The 25,625-nt window shown below is 40.7% G+C and overlaps 1 protein-coding gene across 5 annotated transcripts in view; it reads right to left on the bottom strand.

Moving 5' to 3' along the window:
* LOC122550083 (integrin beta-1-like) overlaps nucleotides 1–25,625 on the bottom strand; it is a 101,307-nt gene that overhangs the window by 29,905 nt on the left and 45,777 nt on the right. For all 5 annotated transcript variants that reach the window (XM_043690612.2, XM_043690614.2, XM_043690617.2 and 2 more), the window contains 4 exons: nucleotides 13,153–13,242; nucleotides 12,902–13,042; nucleotides 10,440–10,642; nucleotides 5,298–5,536 (listed from right to left, as the gene is read on the bottom strand). In XM_043690612.2, the coding sequence (XP_043546547.1) occupies nucleotides 5,298–5,536; nucleotides 10,440–10,642; nucleotides 12,902–13,042; nucleotides 13,153–13,242 (673 nt within the window). The remainder of the gene's footprint in view (nucleotides 1–5,297; nucleotides 5,537–10,439; nucleotides 10,643–12,901; nucleotides 13,043–13,152; nucleotides 13,243–25,625) is intronic.

Genomic DNA, 25,625 nt, shown 5'->3' with positions numbered 1-25,625 from the left:
TAAAATATAGAAATTATAGAAATAAAACTACAATTTTTCCCCATAAATGGGCACTTGTGGTTAATTAATGCATTGGCATGATACATGAAGGGGAAAGAGTGGTGGATAGCAGGCACTTCTTTCATAGAGGATTGGAAAGGATGATGAGGAATTTGGTTAGGTTGCATGAGGAGTGTGTGTGTGTGTGGTGAAGGGGTGAGGGGATGAAAGGGGCAAAGGTTGAAAGAATGCTTTATATTTTTGCTCTTAGGGAGAGGTAAGATATCCCATTGGATCTGGTCTCAGGACACCTAAGGTGAGGTAAGGCACCATTTGCAATTGTGAAAAGACATGCTTGTGCATAAATATTGCATATACTGGATATAGGTTTGCTTGCTAAGCTGGAAGGTTCATGTTCAGATGTTTCGCCACCCTATTAGGTAACATCTTCAGTGAGCTTCCTGACGAAGCATGGCTGATGATTCCTGCTTTCTATTTATATGTTTGGGTTTTTTTAGATTAGATTCCCTACAGTGCAGAAACAGGCCCTTCGGCCCAACTAGTCCACACTGACCGTCTGACGAGTAACCCACCTAGACCCATTTCCCTCTGACTAATGCACCTAACACTATGCGCAATTGACCATGGCCAAATCACCTAAGCTGCACATCTTTGGAATGTGGAAGGAAACCGGAGCACCCAGAGGAAACCCACGCAGACAACACAGGGAGAATGTGCAAACTCCACACAGACAGTTGCCGAGGCTGGAATTGAACCTGGAACCCTGCTGCTGTGAGGCAACGGTGCTAACCACTGAGCCACTGTGCCGCCCTATGGGTTGGTGATGTCATTTCCTGCGGTGACATTATTTCCTATGGTGATGTCATTTCCTGTTCTTTTTCTCAGGAGGTGGTAAATCGGGTCCAGGTCAATGGGTTTGTTGATAGAGTTCCGGTTGGAATGCCATGCTTCTAGGAATTCTCATGCATGTCTCTGTTTGGCTTGTCCTAGGATGGATGCATTTTCCGAGTCGAAGGGATATCCTTCCTTATCTCGATGTAACTGGAGGCTCACTGAAGATGTTACCTAGGACAAGCCAAACAGAGACACGCACGAGACTTCCTAGAAGTATGGCATTCCAACCGGAACTCTATCAGCAAACACATTGACCTGGACCCGATTTACCACCCCCTGAGAAAAAGAAGAGGAAATTACATCACCATAGGAAATGATGTCACCACAGGAAATGGCATCACCATCCCAAAGAAACCCAAACATATAAATAGAAAGCAGGAATCATCAGTAATGCTTCGTCCGGAGGCCCACTGAAGATGTTACTTAGTATGGTGACGAAATGTATGAACGTGAACCTTCCAGCTTAGCGAGCAATCCTACATCCAGAACCTCAACCTGAGCTACAAGTCTTCTCAAAACTCGCTGACTGTATACACTCATTGGGTTTGGCATCATTGTCAAGAACTGTCCAAACAATAAAACAAATGGAGTTAGTGCTCACTATTTCAGAGTGCAGCACTAAAGCAATTGTGCAGCATTACTGATTTCCCAAACTACCAATTTCACAATGGAATTCCTATTGACAGACAGCTCTAACTGATTATTGAATGGAAATGCTTGTTTACAAAAGACTTTGAGCACTTGACTCAAATTATTATTTTCATAATGGATAAAGTGAAGAACTTTAATAATTTTATTTTGTATGTAACAAACTTTGTGTTTTGCATTATCATTTTCTAATAGTGATATTCTCAAAGACTGGTAACTTCAATTTTCTGTCAGCATGATTGTTGGGTTATCCCATGCTAGGTATTAGTTGAGAGATGGACAAAGGATTTTATGAATTGGCACTCAATTGGCATACATGGGTAATGGATTTACTGGGGACATTTGGGTATAAGACACTATGGTAGATGGGTATATTGCCATGGATGGCCAGGGCGATTGGAAGATTGGCATTGGATGCAGGGATATGAATGGCTATGCAGAATGGATAGATTGGTATGGAGTGCAAAGGAAATATGTGAGGTCAAGGGTTTGGCACATTGGTGTTGAGACATGAATGGCCTTAGAGGATGAGGAGATGGGCATAGATTGGCACAGAGGATCTGACAGACAATGGAGGTGAGGCCATTGGTATTTGTAGACAGAAATGGGGCATGGAGAGTGAGGGATGTGAGTGAAGGCAGTGAGAGCACATAGAATGTTTAATATTCAATCTATATTTTTAAACTGTAAACACAGTGCCAGAGTCCCAAGGCAAGCTGCCTGCCCAGCCCATATTGTGATCTGGGCAGCAATGCAGTTTCTTACCAAGCCACCCGGCCTGACTTGTAATCCAGCTAGGCCCCTGGATCAAAACACAGATGTGGAGGTGGACAAATTTAAAGATTGGTTTCATGGAGCTGGAATCTTTCCTGACTCTGCACAATTAACCCATGAAGAAAAATCTGCGCTATTGATTTTCTTTTAGCTCAGTGCACTTAGCCCATCTACTTCAGCTGAGTTAATGGAATTGAACAGAATGGATCTGGATTAGCTGCTGGAGATATCAGAATACAGGAAGGTCCCCAGTCAATATCAAACTGAACGTCTAGCTCGGCTAAGTAAAGACTGCTATTTCCATTTCCCGCAATCTTCTTACCAATCCTTTAAACTGTGATGAAATACTCTATATCCATGTTTTCTACTGAGCAAACCAGCAATCAGTGCATAGTAACATTTATGGAACGGCCATTCGAAGAGTTGCTAGATAGCAACATTCAATTTGGCCCAGCAATAGAGGGGAGGGATTTATCACAAGATATTTGATTGGTCACTCAGGAGAGTTCGCAAGTCACTAAGAGGAGTTTAAAGGTTCCACCTTGTGAGAGAGTGACAGAAGCAGACTCCATGTTAAGAGTAATGCAGCTGTCCTGATGAAACAGGTGGATTCTGTGTAAAGGAGGAGTTGGATTGCCCTGTGCTAATAGAACTCCAGAAAAAGTTCTAGGAATCCGTAGGCAGCTAAATGTTGGAATCAAGGCTCAGAAAATGTTCTGGGGAGCTGAGAATATGGGTAGGTCTCTGATCTTCTGTGTTGGACGGAGGCCACAAGGATCTTGGAAGGAGCCAGCAACCATCAACAATTTAGTGCAGCTGAACGATGAGGAGATGAAAAGCTTACATGAATATTCGCGTGATGCAGTCGAGCACAATCGGAGCTTGAGAGAATACTCAAAGGCAGGACCAGTTCATGGAGACTGTCAGTCAGTCAAGGGCTCATAATGGAGTGCTGACACATCATATCCAGAACGCAGGGACCACTGAACTACGAAAGGAGGGTGATTGGCCACAGTCATTGAGCCAGTCCATGACTGAGTGGCTCCTAAAAAAGTGTTTCAATGTCAAATCAACAAAATTGACGAGTTGAAATCCCATGTAAAATTTAATGAGATTTGATGACTAACCACATCTTAACATCAAACCTCTACAGTGTGAAAGCAGGCCAATCAGCCCATTAAGTCCGTGGGCGGCACGGTGACACAGTGGTTAGCACTGCTGCCTCACAGCGCCAGAGACCCGGGTTCAATTCCTGCCTCGGGCGACTGACTGTATGGAGTTTGCACATTCTCCCCGTGTCTGCGTGGGTTTCCTCCGGGTGCTCCGGTTTCCTCCCACAGTCCAAAAATGTGCAGGTCAGGTGAATTGGCCACGCTAAATTGCCCGTAGTGTTAGGTGCAGGGGTAAATGTAGGGGAATGGGTCTGGGTGGGTTGCGCTTCGGCGGGTCGGTGTGGACTTGTTGGGCCGAAGGGCCTGTTTCCACACTGGGGTAAGTAATCTAATCTAATCTAAACAATGACCCTCTGAAGAGCAGCCCACACAGACCCACCCCCCCATTCCTGTAAGCCTGTATTTCCCATGGTTAACCTGTATATCCTTGTGATTGTGGGAGGAAACTATAGCACCTGGAGAAAAACCCATGCAGATACAGGGAGAATGTCTGTGTGGAGTTTGCACAGTTCTTGAGGCTGGAATTGAACCCAGGACCCTGGTGCTGTGAGGCTGAGCCACTGAGCCACTGTGCTGTCCTATTAACAGGCAGGAATTACAGTGAAATCCATTTGATGTGACTGGAATGTCTGATTACTGTGCATTAGCCATATTGACCAATGTTAACTGACTCACTGACTGTGGTCAATCACCCTCTTTTCATGGTTCAGTGTCCTGGAGTTCTGGATATGATGTGTCAGCACTCCATTATATACTATGGAATAACTGCATGATTTTATGCTTTTACTATGTTTTCTGCATCTCAACATTTTTTTTACTTTAAAAGTAAAAGTTACTGGTTCCTGGTCAGATCATAACATAAAATTGGCAGTTGGATCCAGGATCATAACAATACCCAATGATGTTTACCAACTTTCACATTTGTGTCAATCACAAATAAGTTCAAATTCTGAAGACCAAGAATCAGCATATGGAAACGCAAATAAAACAGAAAGTGCAAGAGAAACTCAGCAGATGAGGTAGCAGCTGTGGAGAGAGTCAATATGACTCCTCTTCAGAACTGAAGGCGGCTGGAAAGTGATTGTTTTTATGCTGTTAACAGAAGAGGAGGACATACAAGTGGAACAGATGGAGAAGGTGTTGGAGTAAAGGACAAAGGGATGGTAGGGGAGGAGGAAATATAGATGCAGAATTGTTGTTACCAGTAGGTTTGAATCATAGAAAATTGATCAGCTCTGTGTGGAATAAACCAATGCAACCATGCCATGCAGTGGGTGAGGAATATGTAATCAAAATGGAAGACAGTGTTCATGGTCAGAAATTGTTGAACTCAATGTTGAGTCCTGAAGACTGTAATGTTCCTAAGGAGAAAATGAGGTGAGCTTGCTTTGGCTTCACTGGAACAGTGCAACAGGCCTGGGGTAGAAATAGTAAGTTAGCTCGCTGAGCTGAAAGGTTTGTTTTCAGACATTTCATCACCATAACCAGGTAACATCATCTGTGAGAGTCTCCAGTGAAGCACTGGTGGTATGTCCTGGCTCTCTGTTTACAGGTCTTGGTTTCTTAAGATGGTAGAAATGTTAGCATGAGAACAAGATGTGTATTCAAATAGCAAATAACCAGAAAGCCACTGAAAGAGTCATATTGGACTCAAAATGTTAACTTTGCTGTTAACATCCACAGATGCTGCCAAAGTCATTCAGTATTTTTGTTCATTATGTCCTGTTTTTATTTCAGCATCCCACAGTATTTTGCTCAGATTATGGGAAAGTAAATACAGGTAGATTCTGCATTCTGCTGTACACTTGCCTCCACAGAGCAATCCATTGAATCGGTCACAACTGAAGTTATCACATTCGCAATATTTGCCTGAGATGTATTCATTGGGATTTTCCCTCTTTTTGCATTCACATTCCCCACAGATACAATCTCCATTACCACTGCAAACTAGAGATGCATTATCTTTTCTACAGGAGGCAAGCATATCCTCACGATATATTTCATCAATGTTGCATTCACAAAATCGACCAATGCGTCCTTCATTGCATCTGAAAATGAAACAGTTAAATCTTAAAATCAGCTTCAGGAAATCATAATCTTAGCTTCTTCTTTAAAAACAACCACCCTTAGTCTCAAGGGAGATCACCCCAAACTTTGGACTGGGAACTTAATAGTTTTCTGGGTGCATCATTAAACTAAATATGCCCCTTTTATTTTGTGTTTTATTTTTGCTCTTATCTCTTTCTTAATCGTAAAGCCACAAGACCATAAGATGTAGGAGCAGAATTAGATCATTCAGCCCATTGAGTCTGTTCCACTATCCAATCATGGTTGATATGTTTTTCAATCTCCTTGGCCTGCCTCTCCGTGTAACCTTCAAACCCTAACTCATCAAGAATTTATCAATCACTGTCTTAAATGAAAAGACAAAAATTGTTGAAGAAGATCAGCAGGTTTGGTAGCATTTGTGGGAAGAAAGCAGAGTTGACAATTTGACTCTGGTAACTCTTCATTAGAACCTCTGTCCTACCTCTGTCTTAAATGCACTCTTTGCGTTCAGAGGACTGTTATCCTGCCATTTTCACCTCATTGAGACATTTCATTGTTTCTTATTTGTCCCATTATCACTCTCTCTGGCTTTTACACCATCAAAACTTGTGCCATTTAACCTGTCCTGCCCTGCACTCTATCAAAGAATACTCCATTTGGTCTTCTTCCTACTCTCCTCCTTTTCACTGATTCAAAAGCAACTGACTTTTGTCAGTTCTCTTGAAAATAATCATTGATCTGAAACACTACCAGATCAGCTGAAAGTTTCCATGTTTTCTGTTCTTGGATTTCACACATCTGCAGTATTTTGCTTTTGCTGTTCTCAACTGTGTTGTTTCACTCAGTAGGAAAAACTTGATTTAAGATCATCAGGGAAAAGAGCAAACAAATTCTCAGCCAAAATTAAAAGATTTTATTGCAGGTCAAACATTTGTGGCTGAATAGGAAAATTATGTTCAAAACAATGTGGCAGGAGTCAAATATTAAAAACAGAGAAGGCAAGGGGCATGATTAACTTGTGCCCCAGAAGAAATCACATTCCGAGCTATTTGATTGCTGTGTACAGCTATAACACTGGCAACTAACTGAGAATGTGGGAAATATGGGTTGAGAGTGGGGTGCTGGAAAAGCACAGCAGGTCAGGCAGCATCTGAGGAGCAGGAAAATCGATGTTTTGGGCAAGAACCCTTCATCAGGAATGAGTTCATTACTGACGAAGGGCTCTTGCCTGAAACATCGATCTCATGCTCCTCGGATGCTGCCTGACCTGTTGTGCTTTTCCATCACCCCACTGTCGACTCTGATCTCCAGCATCTGCAGTCCTCACTTTCTCCAATGTGGGAAATATGTCCTGCCCACAAATAAAAACATCAAGATGAATTCAATCCTGTCCCTTAATGCTGGACTCAATAATGAGACATGCAGGGCCATGTAATTAAGTAAAATTGCTCGAGAAAAGACAATTCAAACTTGAATTTCAGTTCTGAAATTGGCAGAATTTCAGGTAAAATTTTGAAGAATGTGCAAGGACAGAGTTGGCTCGCATGAACAGATCTTTACAAGTGGCAGGACACACTAAGAGAGCAAGTGGAGAAGTATCTCAGGAAAACAGGAACAGTAGAGCCCTTCAGCTCCTTGGGCCTGCCCCTCATTCAATAAGATTGATCTAACCATAACCTTAGTTGCTTTCTTCTGTCCTTCATAACCTGTGACACCCTTGTGGATCAAAAATCTGTCTAATTCAGCTGTGGATATAGTCAATGACCCAGTTGCAATTATTTTTGGGGAAGAAAATTCCAAAGATTACCAACCATATACGAGAAGAAATTCTTCCACATCTAATTCTTAAATGGGAGATCCCTTACATTAAACTGTGATTTCCCCCCACCCCCCACCCCAATCTAGGTTCTTCCATGAGAGGAAATATTCTCTCTTTAATCCACTCAGAAAAATAAGATTAACTTTTATTCTTCTAAACTCTGAATGGGTTTGCTCTGGAGCTGATCAAACTTTCCTCACACGACTGCCTCTTCATTTCTGGTAGCACTTCAGTGAATGTCTCTGAACAGTTTCTATGCAGACATATCCAAGTAAGGACATCAGCTACACACAGTTTTCAGAAATGACCTTCGTCGTTATAGCAAGCCTTCACCACCTTTACAGTCTTCTTCCCTGACATAATCTCTAAAGGCTGGTATCCCATCACCATACACCCTTTATTTGAACATGGAGAGTCCTTGACACTGACTTAGCTCCCTCAGAGCCAGCTCTCAAAGTGAATAGGGTGTCTGACACTCCTGTTCTTATCTGTCAGCCAGGAATCCCTGATTGGACCAGATTAACAGCCCCAATCAGGGAACTCATATTCTCTGAGGTCCACCTGGCTGACCTTGTTACAATCACTACATACCTCCTCCTCTGAGTCCAAGGACATAGGCTGGTTATTTCTATTTTGAGATGAAGCAGTTCATTTAATTGATATTAATGCTGTTATCTCATTACCCATTTTTTTACAGCCAGTTGTAGTATTTGAAGTTCAGTTGCCATACACCAATGGTAACTCAGCATCTCATTAAGGGTTAAACAAAAGTCACACGCCTCTACCAGTCATCTTAACCAAGTCAAAAATCCTGACACAGATTTCCTGGTTCTCAAATTGCCAAGTAAAATCGATAGCATCTCAGAATTAAAGAAAGTTTGGGGTTGTAGTATTCCTTACTAAATCTATCAGCTCCTGAAAGGTTTTAGTACCTGGTGTCTCAGGGAAAGTTAGGCTCTTAATAACTTAAAAAGCTGTAAGTCCACAAGCTCTCAGGAGAATTACTCAGTGCTTTTCATCTGCCCCAATGTTATTTGCCCAGAAAATTAATGCTTTCTTTCCACATGCTGGGCCCAGTCTTCAACAGCAGGATTGAACAAATCAAGCTTCTACAGTAATGGCATGATTGCCAGAAAATCTTACCCCAACTCAAAGACGACGGTTATGAGCGAATATCGTCAAATTCTTTCAAATAAAGTCCAACTTTCTTCAGTCTCTTTCTGTTTAAATCATATTCTATATTTCTATTCTTCCTACCGAAATGGACAATTTTCACAATATATTCCACCTATCAAATGTTTGCCTACTCTCTCAACTAATCTATGTTTCCTTGCAAACACAGGTATTATCCACACAACTTGCTTTCCTACCTAACACTGTGTTGTCAGAAAATTTGGCTACAATGCAGTCATCCCTTCATCCAAGTCATTAATATAGATCATAATTACTTTAGCCACTAGCACTGATGTCTGTGGAACTCCATTAGTTAAAGCTTGCCAAGTTGAAATTCCCAATACACTGTTTCCTATTAGTTATCCAATCCTTTACCTTATTTAATATATTACTTCCAACATTAGAGCTCTTATCTCGAGTGGGAACATTTTTTTGCAGCACTAGCCAAAGGTATCCTGTTTCTTATCTTGAATTGTGGCACTAATTCTCACTTTTTTTGCTGTTTAAGATAATTTTAGTGCTCTCTTAATGTTAGGAATCGTATTAGGCTCCACTCAATCTGATAATAGAGTCCAACAAGGTGAGAGGTGCTATTTTTGACTCCTCATAGTCTAATGAGCCTATGATAACTTGCATCTTTTCTATCATGCAATGAACTATATATTGTTGTTAAGACAGGTGCCTCTTCTTGTTAAACCCATTCATGGTTCATCCCCTAGCACCTTTCATCATTAGGCTCTTTGATTCAGTATAGAATGGCAATTTGACGGCAACACCCTAGCCCAATCATTAGCTGGCAGTGGTTGGTTCTGAAAGACACAGAACATTCTGCAACTAATGGGATCCTTTCAGAATTGAGGGAATTCTGCAAGATTTCATTCAATGCAGCTACTATCTCTGAAACCACTTCTTTTAAGACCCTGGGATGTAACCCATTAGTTTCAAGGGGCTGTCAGCCATGTGTTAATATGGACTGGGTCAGAAGACTGTTTCTCTGTACCTATTTTTCTCCATTTTTAAATTTATTCCTGAATCTGCAATGCTGGACTTTTTGTTTTAAGAACTGTAACTGAAAGAGCTGTGCCTAGGACCTTTGTACCTAAGATAAGCAGCAACTTGCCTTTTCACTGTACTCATTTCAACACATGTAGCAACTAAGCTAATTCATTTATTCCAGCTACATTAACATTCCTAATGCATTTCCTCCAGAAATGATGCTGTAGGATCTTTGCTTCATGATGCAATGAGTACAAAAGCAGGGAAGCTGTGTTGAAACTTTATAAATCTGGCTAGCCTACATTTGGAATTTCTATTTCAAGTTGTGGTGACAACATAAGTGTTGGCAATTTAGGAATGTGAAGGATTCTCTACCCCAGACAGCTGTAGGTGCTCAGTTATTGACAGCTCTCCCAATTTTGCCACTAGCTCCAGATGTTGGGAAGGAAGACTTTACAAGGTTGACAGGGCTGAATTACCCCTTCGTCATTTCCAATGACTAGTTCAATGCCAAGTGATCCATATAGTTTCATTCCATTTTGGAGATTTTTCAGCAGTTTGATATAATTGAGTGATTTGCTAGAGTTATCAGAAGGCAGTTAGCAGTCAACTACACTGTTGTGGGTCTAAAGGTACATGCAGGCCAGACCAGCAGCTTGCCTTCCCTAAAGGACATAGTGAACCAGATGAATTTGTTTACAGCAATCAACAATACCCATTATTAGATTTTTTTTATTTCAGACTTTGTCAAATTCAAATTCCACCATCAGCTATACTGTGTTTCAAACACCCTTCCCCAAACATTACCCCTGAATCACTAATCCAGCAATAATGTCATCATGTCATCACCTCTCTACTTTTTTGTTGTAATTTTCCCTGTTATCAATAATGTGCTAAATAACTTAGTAACTTACTTGCATACTCCACACTCTATTTTTCCATTCCCCTCATTGCAATCTGGGCGTTTTGTGATTTCTTGTTTATGGCACTCACATTCACATAAAAACTTCAAAGTGATTTCCACTTTCTCATTAAAACCCGTTGGCTTGAGCTGAATAGTTGCTTCCTGCTCATTTTTTGGGCATTTCTTTGCTGTAATATGTATGTCAAATTTCACCTGGAAAGACCAGAGTGGCATTTTAAAAATTGTTCTTCTTGTAAGGGTTATTAATGAAGTGCTGCTGCAGACTGATCAACACAGACAATACTTTACTGTTGAGAGATCAAGGATGAAGGTTTAAAACCACAGAACAGATATCTACATGGTTGTAAAGAGTAAAATGAAGTCATGTATTAAGAAATGGTGATTAAATTGCAAGATACTGGAGATTTAGAAGCTGCAACCCCACAGGAAGAAGGAAAGATGGAGGAAATTAAGAACATCCATAAGTTTGCAGTCATGAAGAAGAATAAATTAGAATTTTTAAGTCTGAAATCAAAATTTCTTTGTATAATGCACTAAGAACATCAAAAGAATGCATATGACAATCTATTCATAGGTTCTGCAGTAAAGTAGCTTTATCACACTGTATTAATGCTTAAGGAGGAAAACAATATTCTAAAATCAGCTTTTAACCTGTCAAATATTTCAATATGCAAAGCATGATGACGGTATCCATGCAAGAACTCCAAAGTATTGTTGTGCAAATGTATGATAAGATGCAAATTTCACCACTTCTTGGCAAGTGGTTGTGATCAAAACTACTCAGCTTTGATAAGGTGCCATGCATGTTGGGGAGTTGCCCGTTCTGGCATTACAGGTTACCTAGGAACCAGGCTCAGGGGAAAGTAAGCTGTGAGAAGGACTCAGCAGATGAATATTGATAGGTTTAATAAGTGGGCAAGAACCTGGCAGATGGATTATTTTGTGGGAATTGTAAAAGTATCTATTTTGGTATAAAATGTTGAATGTTTTTAAAATGGTGAGAGATTAGGAAATGTTGGTGTTTAAATGTCCCTTTCACACATATCACAAAAAGTTAATGCATAGATGCAACAAGCAATTCAGGGAAATAGAATGCAAAGAGACTAGATTATATGAAAAAGAAACCTCACGCAATGACACTGTGTTATAGTGAAGCATCACTTGGAGTACCATGTGGTATTTCAATCTCTTTACCAAAGGAAAGTTCAATCTTTCTTCAAAAGGATTTGAAAAGTGTTTTGCTGGAAAAGCACAGCGGGTCAGGCAGCATCTGAGGAGCAGGAGAATCGACCTTTCGGTGATGTGACAAACAGTGTGACAAAGGTTTACAGGAGTATTTTCTGAGAACTGAGACCAGATTCTCCAGTAGGTGATCAGTTTCTGGCCCTATTTGGGAAGATGCCTCAATTCCAAAAGCTGTCAGCAAATTATTTGACTTCCACAGCCAGTGGAAGGGTTTAGATTTAGTTCTTGGGTCAAGTGGAATGATGATGAGACGGGAACAGGATACTAAGTTGGATGATCTATCATCTTCATATTGAACATTGGAGCAGGCTCGAAAGACAGAAATAGCCTACTCCTGCTCCTAGTTTCTATGTTGCCATCAGATCTCTGGCAGCTCTTCAGTCCCACCAGTGGCACTATTAGCCATTATCACTGCTAAGATTGCAGACGGTCCTTGAGCATGTGTGTCACTGGAAGTCAGAGTTCAAGGTTAGAGTGTTGACCTTATAAGGCATGCCCCAGAAGGATGATACAATTGGGATGTTGGTTAGGGAGGTGGGGGCGTGGAGTCACAGACATATACAGCACAGAAAAATGCCCTTTGGCCCATTTCAACCATACCAGTCAAAATTAACCACCCAACTATTCTAATCTCATTTTCCAGTACTTCTCCAAGAGTCTTCTATGCTCTTGCATCACAAGGGCATATTTAAATACTTAAATTTCCACTACCCTCTGGATGAAAACATGGTTCCTCATATCCCCTTTAAACCTCCTGCTCCTTATTTAAAAAGAACGTGTACGCTTGAAACAGAGGCAGTGATTGCCAGTCTTTCCTGGAGCATGCAGCAGGGGGCCATGCTGTACCTTGTGGCACTGCCATGTGACACACTACCATGAGGATGATGCCTTAGAAAGCCATTGATTGGCTGCTTAAGGGTCGCAGATAGGAAGTGAGGCTACCCAGAACCCAAACTGCATCTGCTAAGACCGAGGACAGGCAGATAAGCAATGGGCTTGGCAATCCCGGTCATCACACCCAATTATACACTGCCTCTGCCCATCTGCCATCTTGCTCCCATATTCTGATAAGATTGGCATTAAGACATTTCTTCACTTCCCAAACAGTACACACAAAGTAATTCATCAGATGTATTACTGACCGAGTATTACTGACCACGATCGAAGTGCAAACATACATTATGTTCATTGTGACCTATAAGTTACCTTGTCACCAGTGTGAATCCCTGAACACTTGGAGCTGTCTTCCTCTGTATGAACAGTATTGTTATTACAGTAGACTGTAGAATGCATTGTCACTCCTTCTGGCAATGAGCTGTTCTCCAAGATCACAGCAAAAGATAAAGCCTGCAAAAAAAGGATGAAAACATAACCACCACTATACTTTTAGGTACTGGATCAGTACAAAATGTTGGGCAGATTTTAATGCAAGAATTACTATACTGGTCAGTACTTACATGATAAGCGTCAAGGATTAACTTGATTACGTCACTAGAATTCGGTGTCAGAATGCCCACTTCAGATTTTGGAATTGAATCGTGAAACATCTATTAAAATAGAGAAGCAGGTTTTTATCTTGTCATATTGTTACAGGCTGCAGCTTTAATAATCATGCTAAGCTCCTTGGACTTTCTCTTTGTGAATAAAAGATAGCAACAGAAATGGGCACAAAATGCTGAAGAATGAACAATCCAAGTTTAAGGGCACTGATTCTGTCTTCAATGTTAAATATAAAAATGATTCCTATATATAAGATTTTGAATTAATACCTTCCTTAATCCACCACTACACGGTTAGAGCAACACTTTTACCATTTGAAAAGCTGCATGACTTTGGCCTAGTTTCTCAGGCTGGTGTTATCATGTATTCATCGCAAGCTCAAAAAAGCATCCTGCCAATAACTGAGAGATGGCTACTGACCATGAAGAAAAGACAAGTGCTTTTTACAGAAAAATATCACTTGTGCAATGCCAGAAGAAGAAGGCCACTTTAGAAGCAAAAGACTCAGCAAGCTTTGCTATCCAGTTTTCCCAACAGTATAATCAGTACACTGGGAAAGGGGGAGCACTCCGCATAAGGAAACTTCATCCCTGAAACTGCAACAGCAAACTGGACACTTCAGTATATTTGACCTCTTGCTGGTTTTAGCTGTCCAAATGATAGGGAACACAAAATAGAATTATAGTTAATCTTTTCTCCAAATCATTTCATATTTTGGATTTTAAATACTTCTCAAACTCCCCCTTAAATAGGGTCATTACTTGTTTTTCAATTCTCATTGACACTACACATTCCCATTTAACATCCCACTTTCAGAAGATCTTTCTTCCAATTCTTCTACATTCTTATAGTGATAATCCTGAACCCTAGGTCATTTATTACTGACCTACCAACTAGTGAGATTAGACCATCATTATTTAAATCTTTCATAATTTTGCATTCTTCTATTCAAATAAACTTCCTAACCTGCTCTGTAGTGCCCAACCATTTGTTTCAGTGTAAGGCATAAAAGCTCAACTTTATAAATATTTGCAATGAATGACCTTAAGTTGCATGTTTTCTCCAAAACTCCTGTCTCTACTCATTGTTAACAAATGACTTTCTGACTCCTGTAAGAATCCAAGTCATCTTTATAAACTAAAATACATTTACCCTTACTTTAAAATCCAAGTTCTCAAATTATTGTATATTGTAAACCTTTATCATATCTCTACCCCAGAAAAAAAATGCAAAGTAATCTTTAAGAGGCATTTTCTTTTCTTTCATTTCTTCTTATTACTACTTCTATTTTACTTTAACAATAGTAATATACTTAAATTAAACAGACAAGGACTTTTAGAATCATATTCTACACAAGTCAAATTTTCACTTGGTATTCATTTTCTTTCACATTTCCTTTATACAGAAAATCTATTATAATATTGTCTTCTCCCGTAATATGCATGGTTTTTAGATGGTATGGTTGATGCAATAAACTCCAGTGAAACAATGTCTCAAACTCAAATTATATAAATTCAATTTCTTGGAAAAGTAACTGATGTGCCCTTGATAATCATTTTATCCTCCTGCAACTACACTGCACCAACACCAATGTCACTGGCACCCACAGACAGTTTAAATAACTTCTCATATTTAGGTGATAGTAAAACTGGTATGGTAGTCAGTATCATTTTTAAACTACCAAACACACTCTGTCATTTTATTGTCCATTCAAATTTCTTGCTTTTCTTCATTAAACTAATGAAAGAGAGTGACCATATTCCCGAAATTTGCATGAACTTATGATAAAATTTACTAATATGTGGATTTTAATGATCACAGATCATTTGCACTTTGATGAAATGGAACACTTTTCTATTATGAACTAAATTGCATTACGATGTGGTTTACTCAATGTCATGCATGTACAATCTATTGCACCCTGCACTGAGGGAAGCTAGCTACTTTGCTGAATCTGGGCTATAGCACTGGCCTAAAGGTGGGGAAATGAGATGAAGCACTGTGATCTGGAACAAATCAGCCTCTGCTAACAGCCTCAATATACTGTGTATTGGCAACTGAGAGATCCCTCACAGGTCGCCAGTGGATCTGACAATGCATAGAGGTTCAGTGTAGATGGCACCACCAGGATAAAGGTGGCCACTTATGGGCTTTGGGCCACAGGTCCCACACCAGTTGACAGTGTGACAGTGTCCTGGGAGATCCAAAATCTGCACTGATATTGTGCCTCGCTCATATGGAGGAAATGGCATTGGGGACAAAACTCTCTGGCCCTCCCACATCTCCTACACACCATGAGAGGAGCTTCAGCTGTGACCTTTACTTGTAGAGGCCATTCCGCATCTGCTGGTGATCTGCTGATCCTGGGCTTACTGCTGCGTCTAGGCCAATTTCATTTCGCTTTATGTTTGTTGTATCACAGCAACAGGCTCAGGGATGGCCAGGGCTGGCAGCTTAATGTTCCAGGATACAAATGAAATAGGAAGGATAGAAAGGGAGGCAAGAGAGGAGGGGGAGAAATGCTTTTGATACGGGATATCATTACAGCTGTGCTGAGGGAGGATATTCCTGGAAATACATCCAGGGAAGTTATTTGAGTGGAACTGAGAAATAAGAAAGGGATGATCACTTATTGGGATTGTATTATAGACCCCCCAATAGTTAGAGGGAAATTGAGAAACAAACTTGCAAGGAGATCTCAGCTCTCTGTAAGAATAATAGAGTGGTTATGGTAGGGGATTTTAACTTTCTAAACATAGACTGGGATTGTCATAGTGTTAAAGGTTTAGATGGAGAGGAATTTCTTAAGTGTGTACAAGAAAATTTTCTGATTCAGTATGTGGATGTACCTACGAGAGAAGGTGCAACACTTGACATACTCTTGGGAAATAAGGCAGGGCAGGTGACTGAGGTATCAGTGGGGGAGCACTTTGGGACAGGCGACCATAATTCTATTTGTTTTAAAATAGTGATGGAAAAGGATAGACCAGATCTAAAAGTTGAAGTTCTAAATTGGAAAAAGGCCAATTTTAACGGTATTAAGCAAGAACTCTCAAAAGCTGATTGAGGGCAGATGTTCTCAGGTTAAGGGATGGCTGGAAAATGGGAAGCCTTCAGAAATGAGATAACGAGAATCCAGAGAAAATATATTCCTGTCAGGGTGAAAGGGAAGGCTGGTAGGTATAGGGAATGCTAGACGACTAAAGAAATTGAGGGTTTGGTTAAGAAAAAGAAGGAAGTATACGTAAGTATAGACAGGATAGATCGAGTCAAAGGCAGTAGGAGTATACTTAACAGGGAAATTAGGAGGGCAAAAAGGGGACATGATTTAGCTTTGGCAAATAGAATTAAGGAGAATTCAAAGGGTTTTTACAAATACATTAAGGACAAAAGGGTAACTAGGGAGAGAATAGGGCCCCTCAAAGTTCAGCAAGGCGGCCTTTGTGCAGAGTCGCAGAAAATGGGGGAGATACTAAACAAGTATTTTGCATCAGTATTTACTGTGGAAATGGATATGGAAGATATAGACTGTAGGGAAACAGATGGTGACATCTTGCAAAATGTCCAGATTACAGAGGAGGAAGTGCTGGATGTCTTGAAACACATAAAAGTGGATAAATCCCCAGGTCCTGATCAGGTGCACCTGAGAACTCTGTTGGAAGCTAGAGAAGTGATTGCTGGGCCTCTTGCTGAGATATTTGTATCATCGATAGTCACAGGTGAGGTGCCGGAAGACTGGAGTTTGTCAAAAATGGTGCCACTGTTTAAGAAGGGTGGTAAGGACAAGCCAGGGAACTATAGACCAGTGAGCCTGACATTGGTGGTGGGCAAGTTGTTGGACGGAATCCTGAGGGACAGGATGGACATGTATTTGGAAAGGCAAGGACTGATTAAGGATAGTCAACATGACTTTGTGCGTGGGAAATCATGTTTTTTGAAGAAGTAACAAAAAGGATTAATGAGGGCAGAGCGGTAGACATGATCGATATGGACTTCAGTAAGACTTTCGACAAGGTTCCCCATGGGAGACTGGTTAGCAAGGTTAGATCTCACGGAATAAAGGGAGAACCAGCCATTTGGATACAGAACTGGCTCAAAGGTAGAAGACAGAGGGTGGTGGTGGACGGTTGTTTTTCAGACTGGAGGTCTGTGACCAGTGGGGTGCCACAAGGATCGGTGCTGGGTCTTCTACTTTTTGTCATTTACATAAATGATTTGAATGTGAGCATAAGAGGAAACGTTAGTAAGTTTGCAGATGACACCAAAATTGGAGATGTCGTGGATAGCGAAGAGGGTTACCTTAAATTACAACCGGATCTTGATCAGATGGGCCAATGGGCTGAGAAGTGGCAGATGGAGTTTAATTCAGATAAATGTGAGGTGTGGGAAAGCATTTCTTAGCAGGACTTATACACTTAATGGCAAGGTCCTAGGGAGTGTTGTTGAACAAAGAGACCTTGGAGTGCAGAATTATAGCTCCTTTTAAGTGGAGTCGCAAGTAGATAGGATAGTGAAGAAGGTGTTTGGCATGCTTTCTTTTATTGGTCAGAATATTGAGTACAGGAGTTGGGAGGTCATGTTGCAGCTGTACAGGACATTGGTTAGGCCACTGTTGGAATATTGCATGCAATTCTGGTCTCCTTCCTATCGGTCAGATATTGTAAAACTTAAAAGGGTTCAGAAAAGATTTACAAGCGTGTTGCAAGGGTTGGAGAATTTGAGCTATAGGGAGAGCCTGAACAGGCTGGGACTGTTTTCCCTGGAGCATCGGAGGCTGAACGGTGACCTTATAGAGATTTACAAAATCATGAGGGGCATGGATATGATAAATAGACAAAGTCTTTTCCCTGAGGTGGGGGAGTCCAGAACTAGAGGCCATAGGTTTAGTGTGAGAGGGGAAAGATATAAACGAGAGGTAAGGGGCAACGTTTTCACACAGAGTGTGGTACGTGTATGGAATGAGCTGCCAGAGGATGTGGTGGAGGCTGGTACAATTGCAACATTTAGGAGGCATTTGATGGGTATATGAATAGGAAGGGTTTGGAGGGACATGGGCCAGGTGCTGGCAGGTGGGACTAGATTGTGTTGGGATATCTGGTCGGCATGGATGGGCTGGACTGAAGGGTCTGTTTCCATGCTGTACCTCTCTATGACACGATAACTCTATAATCCCTCTGTGGTTGATGCATCAGTGTCTAATTCAATGAACTTGAGTGGGGAACAGCCAGATGGATATGGAGCACTCTGACAAGGAGTGATGCAGAATGACAGCATGAAATGAAGGCATGATACTTGGATATTAGACCTTATTCTAATGAAGGCATGTTGCAAAGAGAGAGTAGGAGATTGTAAGTGCGTCATGCGTACCGAACCGTTCTCTTCCTCGCCATAAATCATTGCACATAGTGCATCTTACAATGTGCATGCAGATTAATTTGGATGGGATTCAGTACTATGCTGGGCACTGATTTTTAAGTGCGGAATGCTCTGCATCTAGTTACTATCAAGATGGTGATAGAATGGGAGCCTACAATTTTAATGCAGTAACATTAAGTAATAGTGAAGTTAATAGTGAGTGATAATCCACACCAGTGAGCTTTTTGCACTCAGTAAGAGGTAGAGTGTCGTCTCAGGATCCAATAGTTGGTTGGAAAAAGGGGCTTGTTCTCTCCATGTCAAGAAGGCCGACACTGCACATCTCACCTGATCCTCTGTATTTTCACCCAGCCATATCATTCAGGGACTGGGAAGAGTCTACCCTGCATCTTGTTTAAGACAATAAAAAACCTATTCTCATTAGGCTGACAAGCAGATTTCAACGATTGGTCCAGACCCCAACTAAAAGGAGGATGATGGTTGCAAATCTACCTGATGTAGCTTTTGAAAAAACTGACTCTGGTGAGGATCCATCATACAACAAGAGCCAGGGTTTAAGCTGAAGAGAAGAAGGTGGTGAAAATAGTGTATACTAATCCTGAACTTAGATCAAACAACTATGAGAAATAACTCAACTATGTTCTGAAATCACTATTAGAGGGTTTACAGAAATATTGTGCTTATCTGGTGGATTTTTGGTGTGTTACAAGTCACAGAGGCAACACACTAGGAACCAAGACCCAGCATCACAAGTTAACCTGAACAAATTTCCCCATTTTCTTCTGGACTGAGTTGACAGTAGGCATGGACCAGCTTCTGGATGTCACAAAAGTATTATTCATTACAAATAAATAAACTCTAAGCATTTATAAACAGTGTTGCACCATCCGCACATAAATCTGCTAATTAAAGCTTTAATCCATGTATGATATCTTCCTCTCTCACACATGTATGAACATGCACACAGACAAAGAAAGAAAGGCATGGCTTATGGATAAATGGAAAAATTGGGAAAGCAGTACAGTAGTTCCTACTGTGCCCAGCATAGTAGTTCCTGTCCCCAAGGGTTTCTGAATCTTATAATTCTTGCACTGGTCAGAATGTTTCTTCTCAATCATCCTTCTCTGGATGCTTCTTCTGGTTTGCAAGAGGCACAGAGTGGCTGATTCACTTAGAAAATGCCTTAGGTAGAGACCTTATCAATTAAAAGTCACAACTTACAGCAATTATTGGTTTTCTTCAGATTTAATGTGGTTTTGCAGAGAACAGAGAAAGATAGCACCTAAGATGGTTATGGACCAAACGCTTCTCTATAAGTTCTTCACAGCCCAAAGCTATACAGTTACCTGCGAACCAATCATGTGATTGTTTGCAGGTATAAGTCTTTATCATTGATAACTGGTCCCTAGTCCATAGACCAATCAGCTTCTTGTTGCCAACCAGATCTCCATTGGTACACAGCCCTTTGGCTCCAGTTTATCCACAAACCACATTACATTTAATGGATGATAAGCAGCTTTATAAATAATGTGTGCAATGAGAGTCCAGTTACTAGCTTTTGAACATGCACCAATCCTCTAGTCATCCTCAGTTTTTAAAATATTTCAGTCTACAATTAGAAACACCAGAAAATTAAAATGCAATCTCGACTGGTGGTTCTTCTAACTATTCTATAACCTTACTGAAATCATTTCAAACATTAAATCTAAATAAACTAAAATATTTTAAACACCCTTTATCTCAAGCTATAGCCAACTAACAATTGCTACTGACAGGAAACAGCAATAATGTTCATTGTTGTATTTTCAAGGCACTTTACTAAAATAAGTTTAAACTGGAAACTTTTAGAGCTCACTGGTTTTTGATGTGTCAAACATTAAAATGAAATATTTTAACCAGTGACACAAAAATAAATCCACTTGAACCAAGGTGACTAGAAGTGTAAAGCCACAGAAATTATTTCTTATCTTGTCCAGGGGATCTACAGATGAAAATGTAAGTTTTGGAGATCTGTTATAAGTTCAACCCATCTCTGAGCTGGGAGAGAAACAGGAATGTGTGAAAACACACATGAGAACAACATACTAACTTCATTCTGAGGAGTAAGTGAGGAATGCAGATGCTGGAGACTCAGAGTCAAAACGTATGGTAGTGGAAAAGAATCCACACGTCCCCCCACCTCCGTCCAAGGCCAGAAAGGATCATTTCAAATCCGACAGAGATTTTCCTGCATATCCACCCACCTCATCTACTGTGTCCATTACTCTCGATATGGTCTGTTATACACTGGGGAGACAGACCGTCAACCCATGGAGCATTTCACTGAACATCTCTGGGACACATGCACAAACAACCCCACCACCCTATAACCAACCACTTCAACACCCCCTCCCAATCCCCCAAGGACATCCAAGTCCTGGGCCTCCTCCACTGCCAAATCCAAGCCACACGACAACTGGAGGAAGAACACCTCATCTTCCGCCTTGGGACCTTATAACCACACGGCATCAACATCGACTTCACTAGTTTCCAAATCTCCCCTACCCCCACCTCATCCCAGAGCCAACCCACCAATACAGCACTGCCCTCTTGACCTGTCTTCTGTCTCATGTATCTGCACCACCCTCCCCACCGACGTATCACCGTCACCCCCCCACCTGCATCCACTTATCCCCTTCCCAGCTACCTGACCCCAGCCCCACCCCTACTCTCCTATTTATCTCTCAGCCCCACACCCCCACCTGCATCCACCTATTGTCTTCCCAGCTACATTCCCCTAGCTGCAACCCCAACTCTCGCAGCCCCCTTCCCCCTCCACATTCCTAATGAATGGCTTACGCCTGAAACGTCGAATCTCCTGCTCCTTGAATGCTGTCTGACCTGCTGTACTTTTCCATCGCCACACTTTCCGACTCTAACTTCACCCTGAGCACCTTACAGTGTATATCAGTCTCTACAAAGATGTCAGAGCTTTATCAAGCTAAGATATCAATTTTACAAAACAGTTTATTCACTCTTGGCACCATTACCTGCTTGTAGTTGTTTTGCTTGGATGTTGATATTTTCATTACCTTTACAGATTGCAGTAGTTTGATTCTAATATTCTGTCAATGAGCACTAAGCTTAACGTTAACTGTTTATTGTTACATATAAGTTGTTTATTAATGTTGTCTCCTTAATTTATCTTCAAAGTTGTTTCTCATGTCTGTCGGTTGCCAAAAACTAAATCATTGTTTTGTAGTTTTATCCTTTATCTGCACTCCATGTGCTCCACCTAGGTTTTGGCTTTAAGAATATCAGCAGTTTTAGTCTAAAGAATGCATCACCAATTAATCTCTTTAAGATTGTGGTTCGAGCTCTTTCTGATGTAACAATTTGCTAAATTATTTCATGCAAAGAGAGCATTTATTTATATGATACATTTAGCAATAATCATTCGCCATTTCTTCCAGTTAAAAATGACGAAAGTTGAATTGCTACAGCTGTACAATCATGTGACAGAGAATTCAGATGTCATACAGTGTCGTTTAAAAACACTTGACCTCTAAAGTGCCTTCATTGTTTATGTTTCATATATAGGTGGGTTTGAAATTTCAAAGAAGTTAACAAAACTGAACAACCAACTTCGACAACAAGATCCACAATATCAATGACTCATACTGCAACAACAGGAATTCTTAACTATTTCATTAATTGTTATCAGATAAAAATACCATAGAAATAGGCAACACTTCATCAAGGATTTTTCAGTAGGCCATGTCTGCAGTGACAATGGTCTGAATCTATTGAAACACTGACTAAAATTAATAAAAGCTTTTATCATTTGTCTTGCAGAACATTATGAATCATTTAAAAATGTATAATATAAATTGTTTGAATTTAATCTACAATGAAATTGGGCTTGGAAACCCACTCTTATCTAAACATATTGCATATTGGTTTAATGCACAATCCCACTCTCTTTCTAAAATTTCTTTTAAATAAGATAAATGGATTATGTTTATATTGACTTTGATCTTTGGCACCTAAAGACCACAGGGAGGCTTTGTTCAGAGTAAATGTGTTCACTAGTTTATAAAAGAAGCAACAATTCAAGACATTAAAATAGGGTTCGGGTTAGGGTTAGAGTTGTATTAGGGTTAGAGTTTACTGACACCCTGTCAGTTAAAGAATTATACAATAAAATATAAAACAGAAAGTGCTGTAGGAACACTTTTTGAGTCCAATATGATTCTAATATGCCCTACCTGCCAATGTAGTTAACTCAGCCACATTAGGGAGATTTAAACAATCCTTGGATAAGGACATGGATGATGATGGGATCGTGTAGGGGGAGGACCTGAGAATAATTCACAGGTCGGCGCAACATCGAGGGCTGAAGGGCCTCTTCTGAGCTATATTGTTCTATGTTGTATGTTCTTCAAAACCAAATGAAAGGAATATGCAACTTGCTACCATCTACAAGTTTTGAAGATAATCTTTGTAATAGTTGCCCAGTTTTGCTCCAAAAACATGCTAATATATTTTATTTTATGTCTGCATTGTACACATTTTATTACAGAAACTTGAGACTCGGTGTTTTTGCCCATTTGTGTCAGTAGGTTATTTTAAGTCAAGGGACCTCCTCACATATATACATTTCAAAATAAGCGGAAACAGTCAACTGGTGGTTCCATTCTGTATTTCCATAAGGAAATCAGAAGGGATAAATATCTTCTGATACAGATACACAAAGTCCCACAACATGCTGTCAACAAAAACTTCTGATTCTCGAAGTCCTAGGTTACAACAGAGTCTGGGGGAGAAGGCATAATCTCAGAGTAATGGGTTGCCAATCAAAGGCAGAGCTAAGGAGAGATTTCTTCTCTTGAGGGAAATGAATCTGTGGAATTCTTTACCATGGAAGGCTGTAGAGATTAGGTCAGTCAGTACACTCAAGACTGAAATGGATGCATTTTTAACCAGTAAGGGAGTCAAGCGTTATAGGGGAAAAGCAAGAAAAGGCTTCCAGAAAGCCTTTGACAAGGTGCCACACAGGAAGCTACTGAGTAAGATAAGGGCCCATGGTGTTACATGCAAGGTGCTAGCATGGATCGATGCCTGATTATCTGGCAGAAAGCAGAGAGTGGGGATAAAAGGGATGGCAGCTGGTGACAAGTGGTGTTCCACAATATTCAGTGTTGGAACCACAACTTTTCACTTTAACAATCTAGATGAAGGAACTGAGGACATTCTGGCTATGTTTGCAGATGACACAAAGATAGTTGCATTGAGGAAATGGGGAGGCTGCAGAAGGACTTAGACAGGTTAGGAGAGTAGGCAAAGAAGTGGCAGATGGAGTACAACGTGAGAAAATGTGAGGTTATGCATGTTGGTAGAAAGAATAGAGGCAAAGACTATTTTCTAAATAGGGAGAAAATTCAGAAGTCTGAAGTGCAAAGAAACTTGTGAGTTCTAGTCCAGGATTCGCTCAAGGCAAACTTGCAGGTTGACTCAGTAGTTATGAAGGCAAATGCAATGATGGCATTTATTTCGAGAGGACTTGAATATAAAAACAGGGATGTATTTCTGAGGCTCTGTAAGGCTCTGTTAAGGCCACATTTGGAGTATTGTGCACAGTTTTGTACCTCATACCTCAGGAAGGATGTACTGGCCCTGGAACATGTTCAGAGGAGGTTCATGAGAATGGTCCCAAGAATGAAAAGCTTAGCAAATGAGGAAGTTTGAGGATTCTGGGTCTACAATCAATGGAGTTTAGAAGGTTGAGGGGGAATCTAATTGAAACTTACAGAAGATTGGATGGCCTGGACAGAGTAGATGTTGGGAAAATGTAGGAGAGACAAGGACCTGAGGGCACAGCCTGAGAGTAAATGGAGGACCTTTTAGAACAGAGATAAGGAGAAACGTCTTCAGCCAGAGAGTGGTGAATCAATGGAATTCATTGCCACAGAAGGCTGTGGAGGCCAGGTCATTGAGTATATTGAAGACTGAAATAGAGTGGTTATTGATTGTAAAGGGGATCCAGGGAGAAAGAGTTGAGAAATTAGTAGCCATGATTAGATTACTTACAGCATGGAAACAGGCCCTTCAGCCCAACAAGTCCACACCAACCCTCCAAACAGCAACCCACCCAGAAACATTCCCCTAACACTGTGGGGCAATTGAACATGGTCAATTCACCTAACCTGCAAATCTTTTTTGGATTGTGGGAGGAAACCAGAACACCCGGAGGAAACCCACACAGACACGGGGAGAATGTGCAAACTCCACACAGACAGTTGCCTGAGGTGGGAATTGAACCCGGTGTGAGGCAGCAGTGCTAACCACTGCACTACCATGCCGTGATTGAATGGTGAAGCAGACTCAATGGACTGAATGGCCTATCAATCTTCCCACCTCTTCTTATCTATATCTACAGAGAAGCTTACTGTTAACACTGACTGGTAACATATCAGTGTTTTCATTAGATTCTCAGAGTGTTCAATTCTATGCTAGAACCTACAGTAAATATACCTGTAATGGTTTAGAAATAATTTCTGTCTTTATGTATAATTTTTTTTTGAAAACTTATAATCTCAGTTTCTCCAACTGAAAAGCAGGAATGGTCTTCTACCCATGACAAGCTTCTCCCCACACCCTCATTTCCTATCCACTCATTCAATTTAACATACAGCTCTGTCATTACTTACACAATGGTGCAGGATCACTGGCTTCTACTGTGCAGCATAATTAAACCACGGCAGAATTTTCTTATAGAGGGCCTGTCAGTCAAAAAGACCAAATTCTTTTCAAAATATTAATAATTGCTGCAACAAGTGTGTGAAATTATTACAACAGATTTGACCAATAGTGGCTGTTATTTTGATCCCTTCTGCCAAACTCTGATTCTGGATAACTAGGTTCATCACTATGCTCTGCATCCCAACTTCTAATGACCCTAAAACACCAAGGGTGTGTTTCCTTCTCTTGTGTCTAGCTTGGGTTCAATCAGCTACATCTGTGCAAATTCAGCCCATTTTTAATAAAAACAACATGAAAGAAATGTGTGAGGAAA

The sequence above is a fragment of the Chiloscyllium plagiosum genome, unplaced genomic scaffold (genome assembly GCF_037043375.1).
Source record: "Chiloscyllium plagiosum isolate Xiang-an unplaced genomic scaffold, Cpla_swu_hap1 HiC_scaffold_5, whole genome shotgun sequence".
NCBI classification, from domain to species: domain Eukaryota; kingdom Metazoa; phylum Chordata; class Chondrichthyes; order Orectolobiformes; family Hemiscylliidae; genus Chiloscyllium; species Chiloscyllium plagiosum.
Note: the sequence above shows the minus strand (reverse complement) of the source record. Positions and strands in the feature narration are given on the sequence as shown.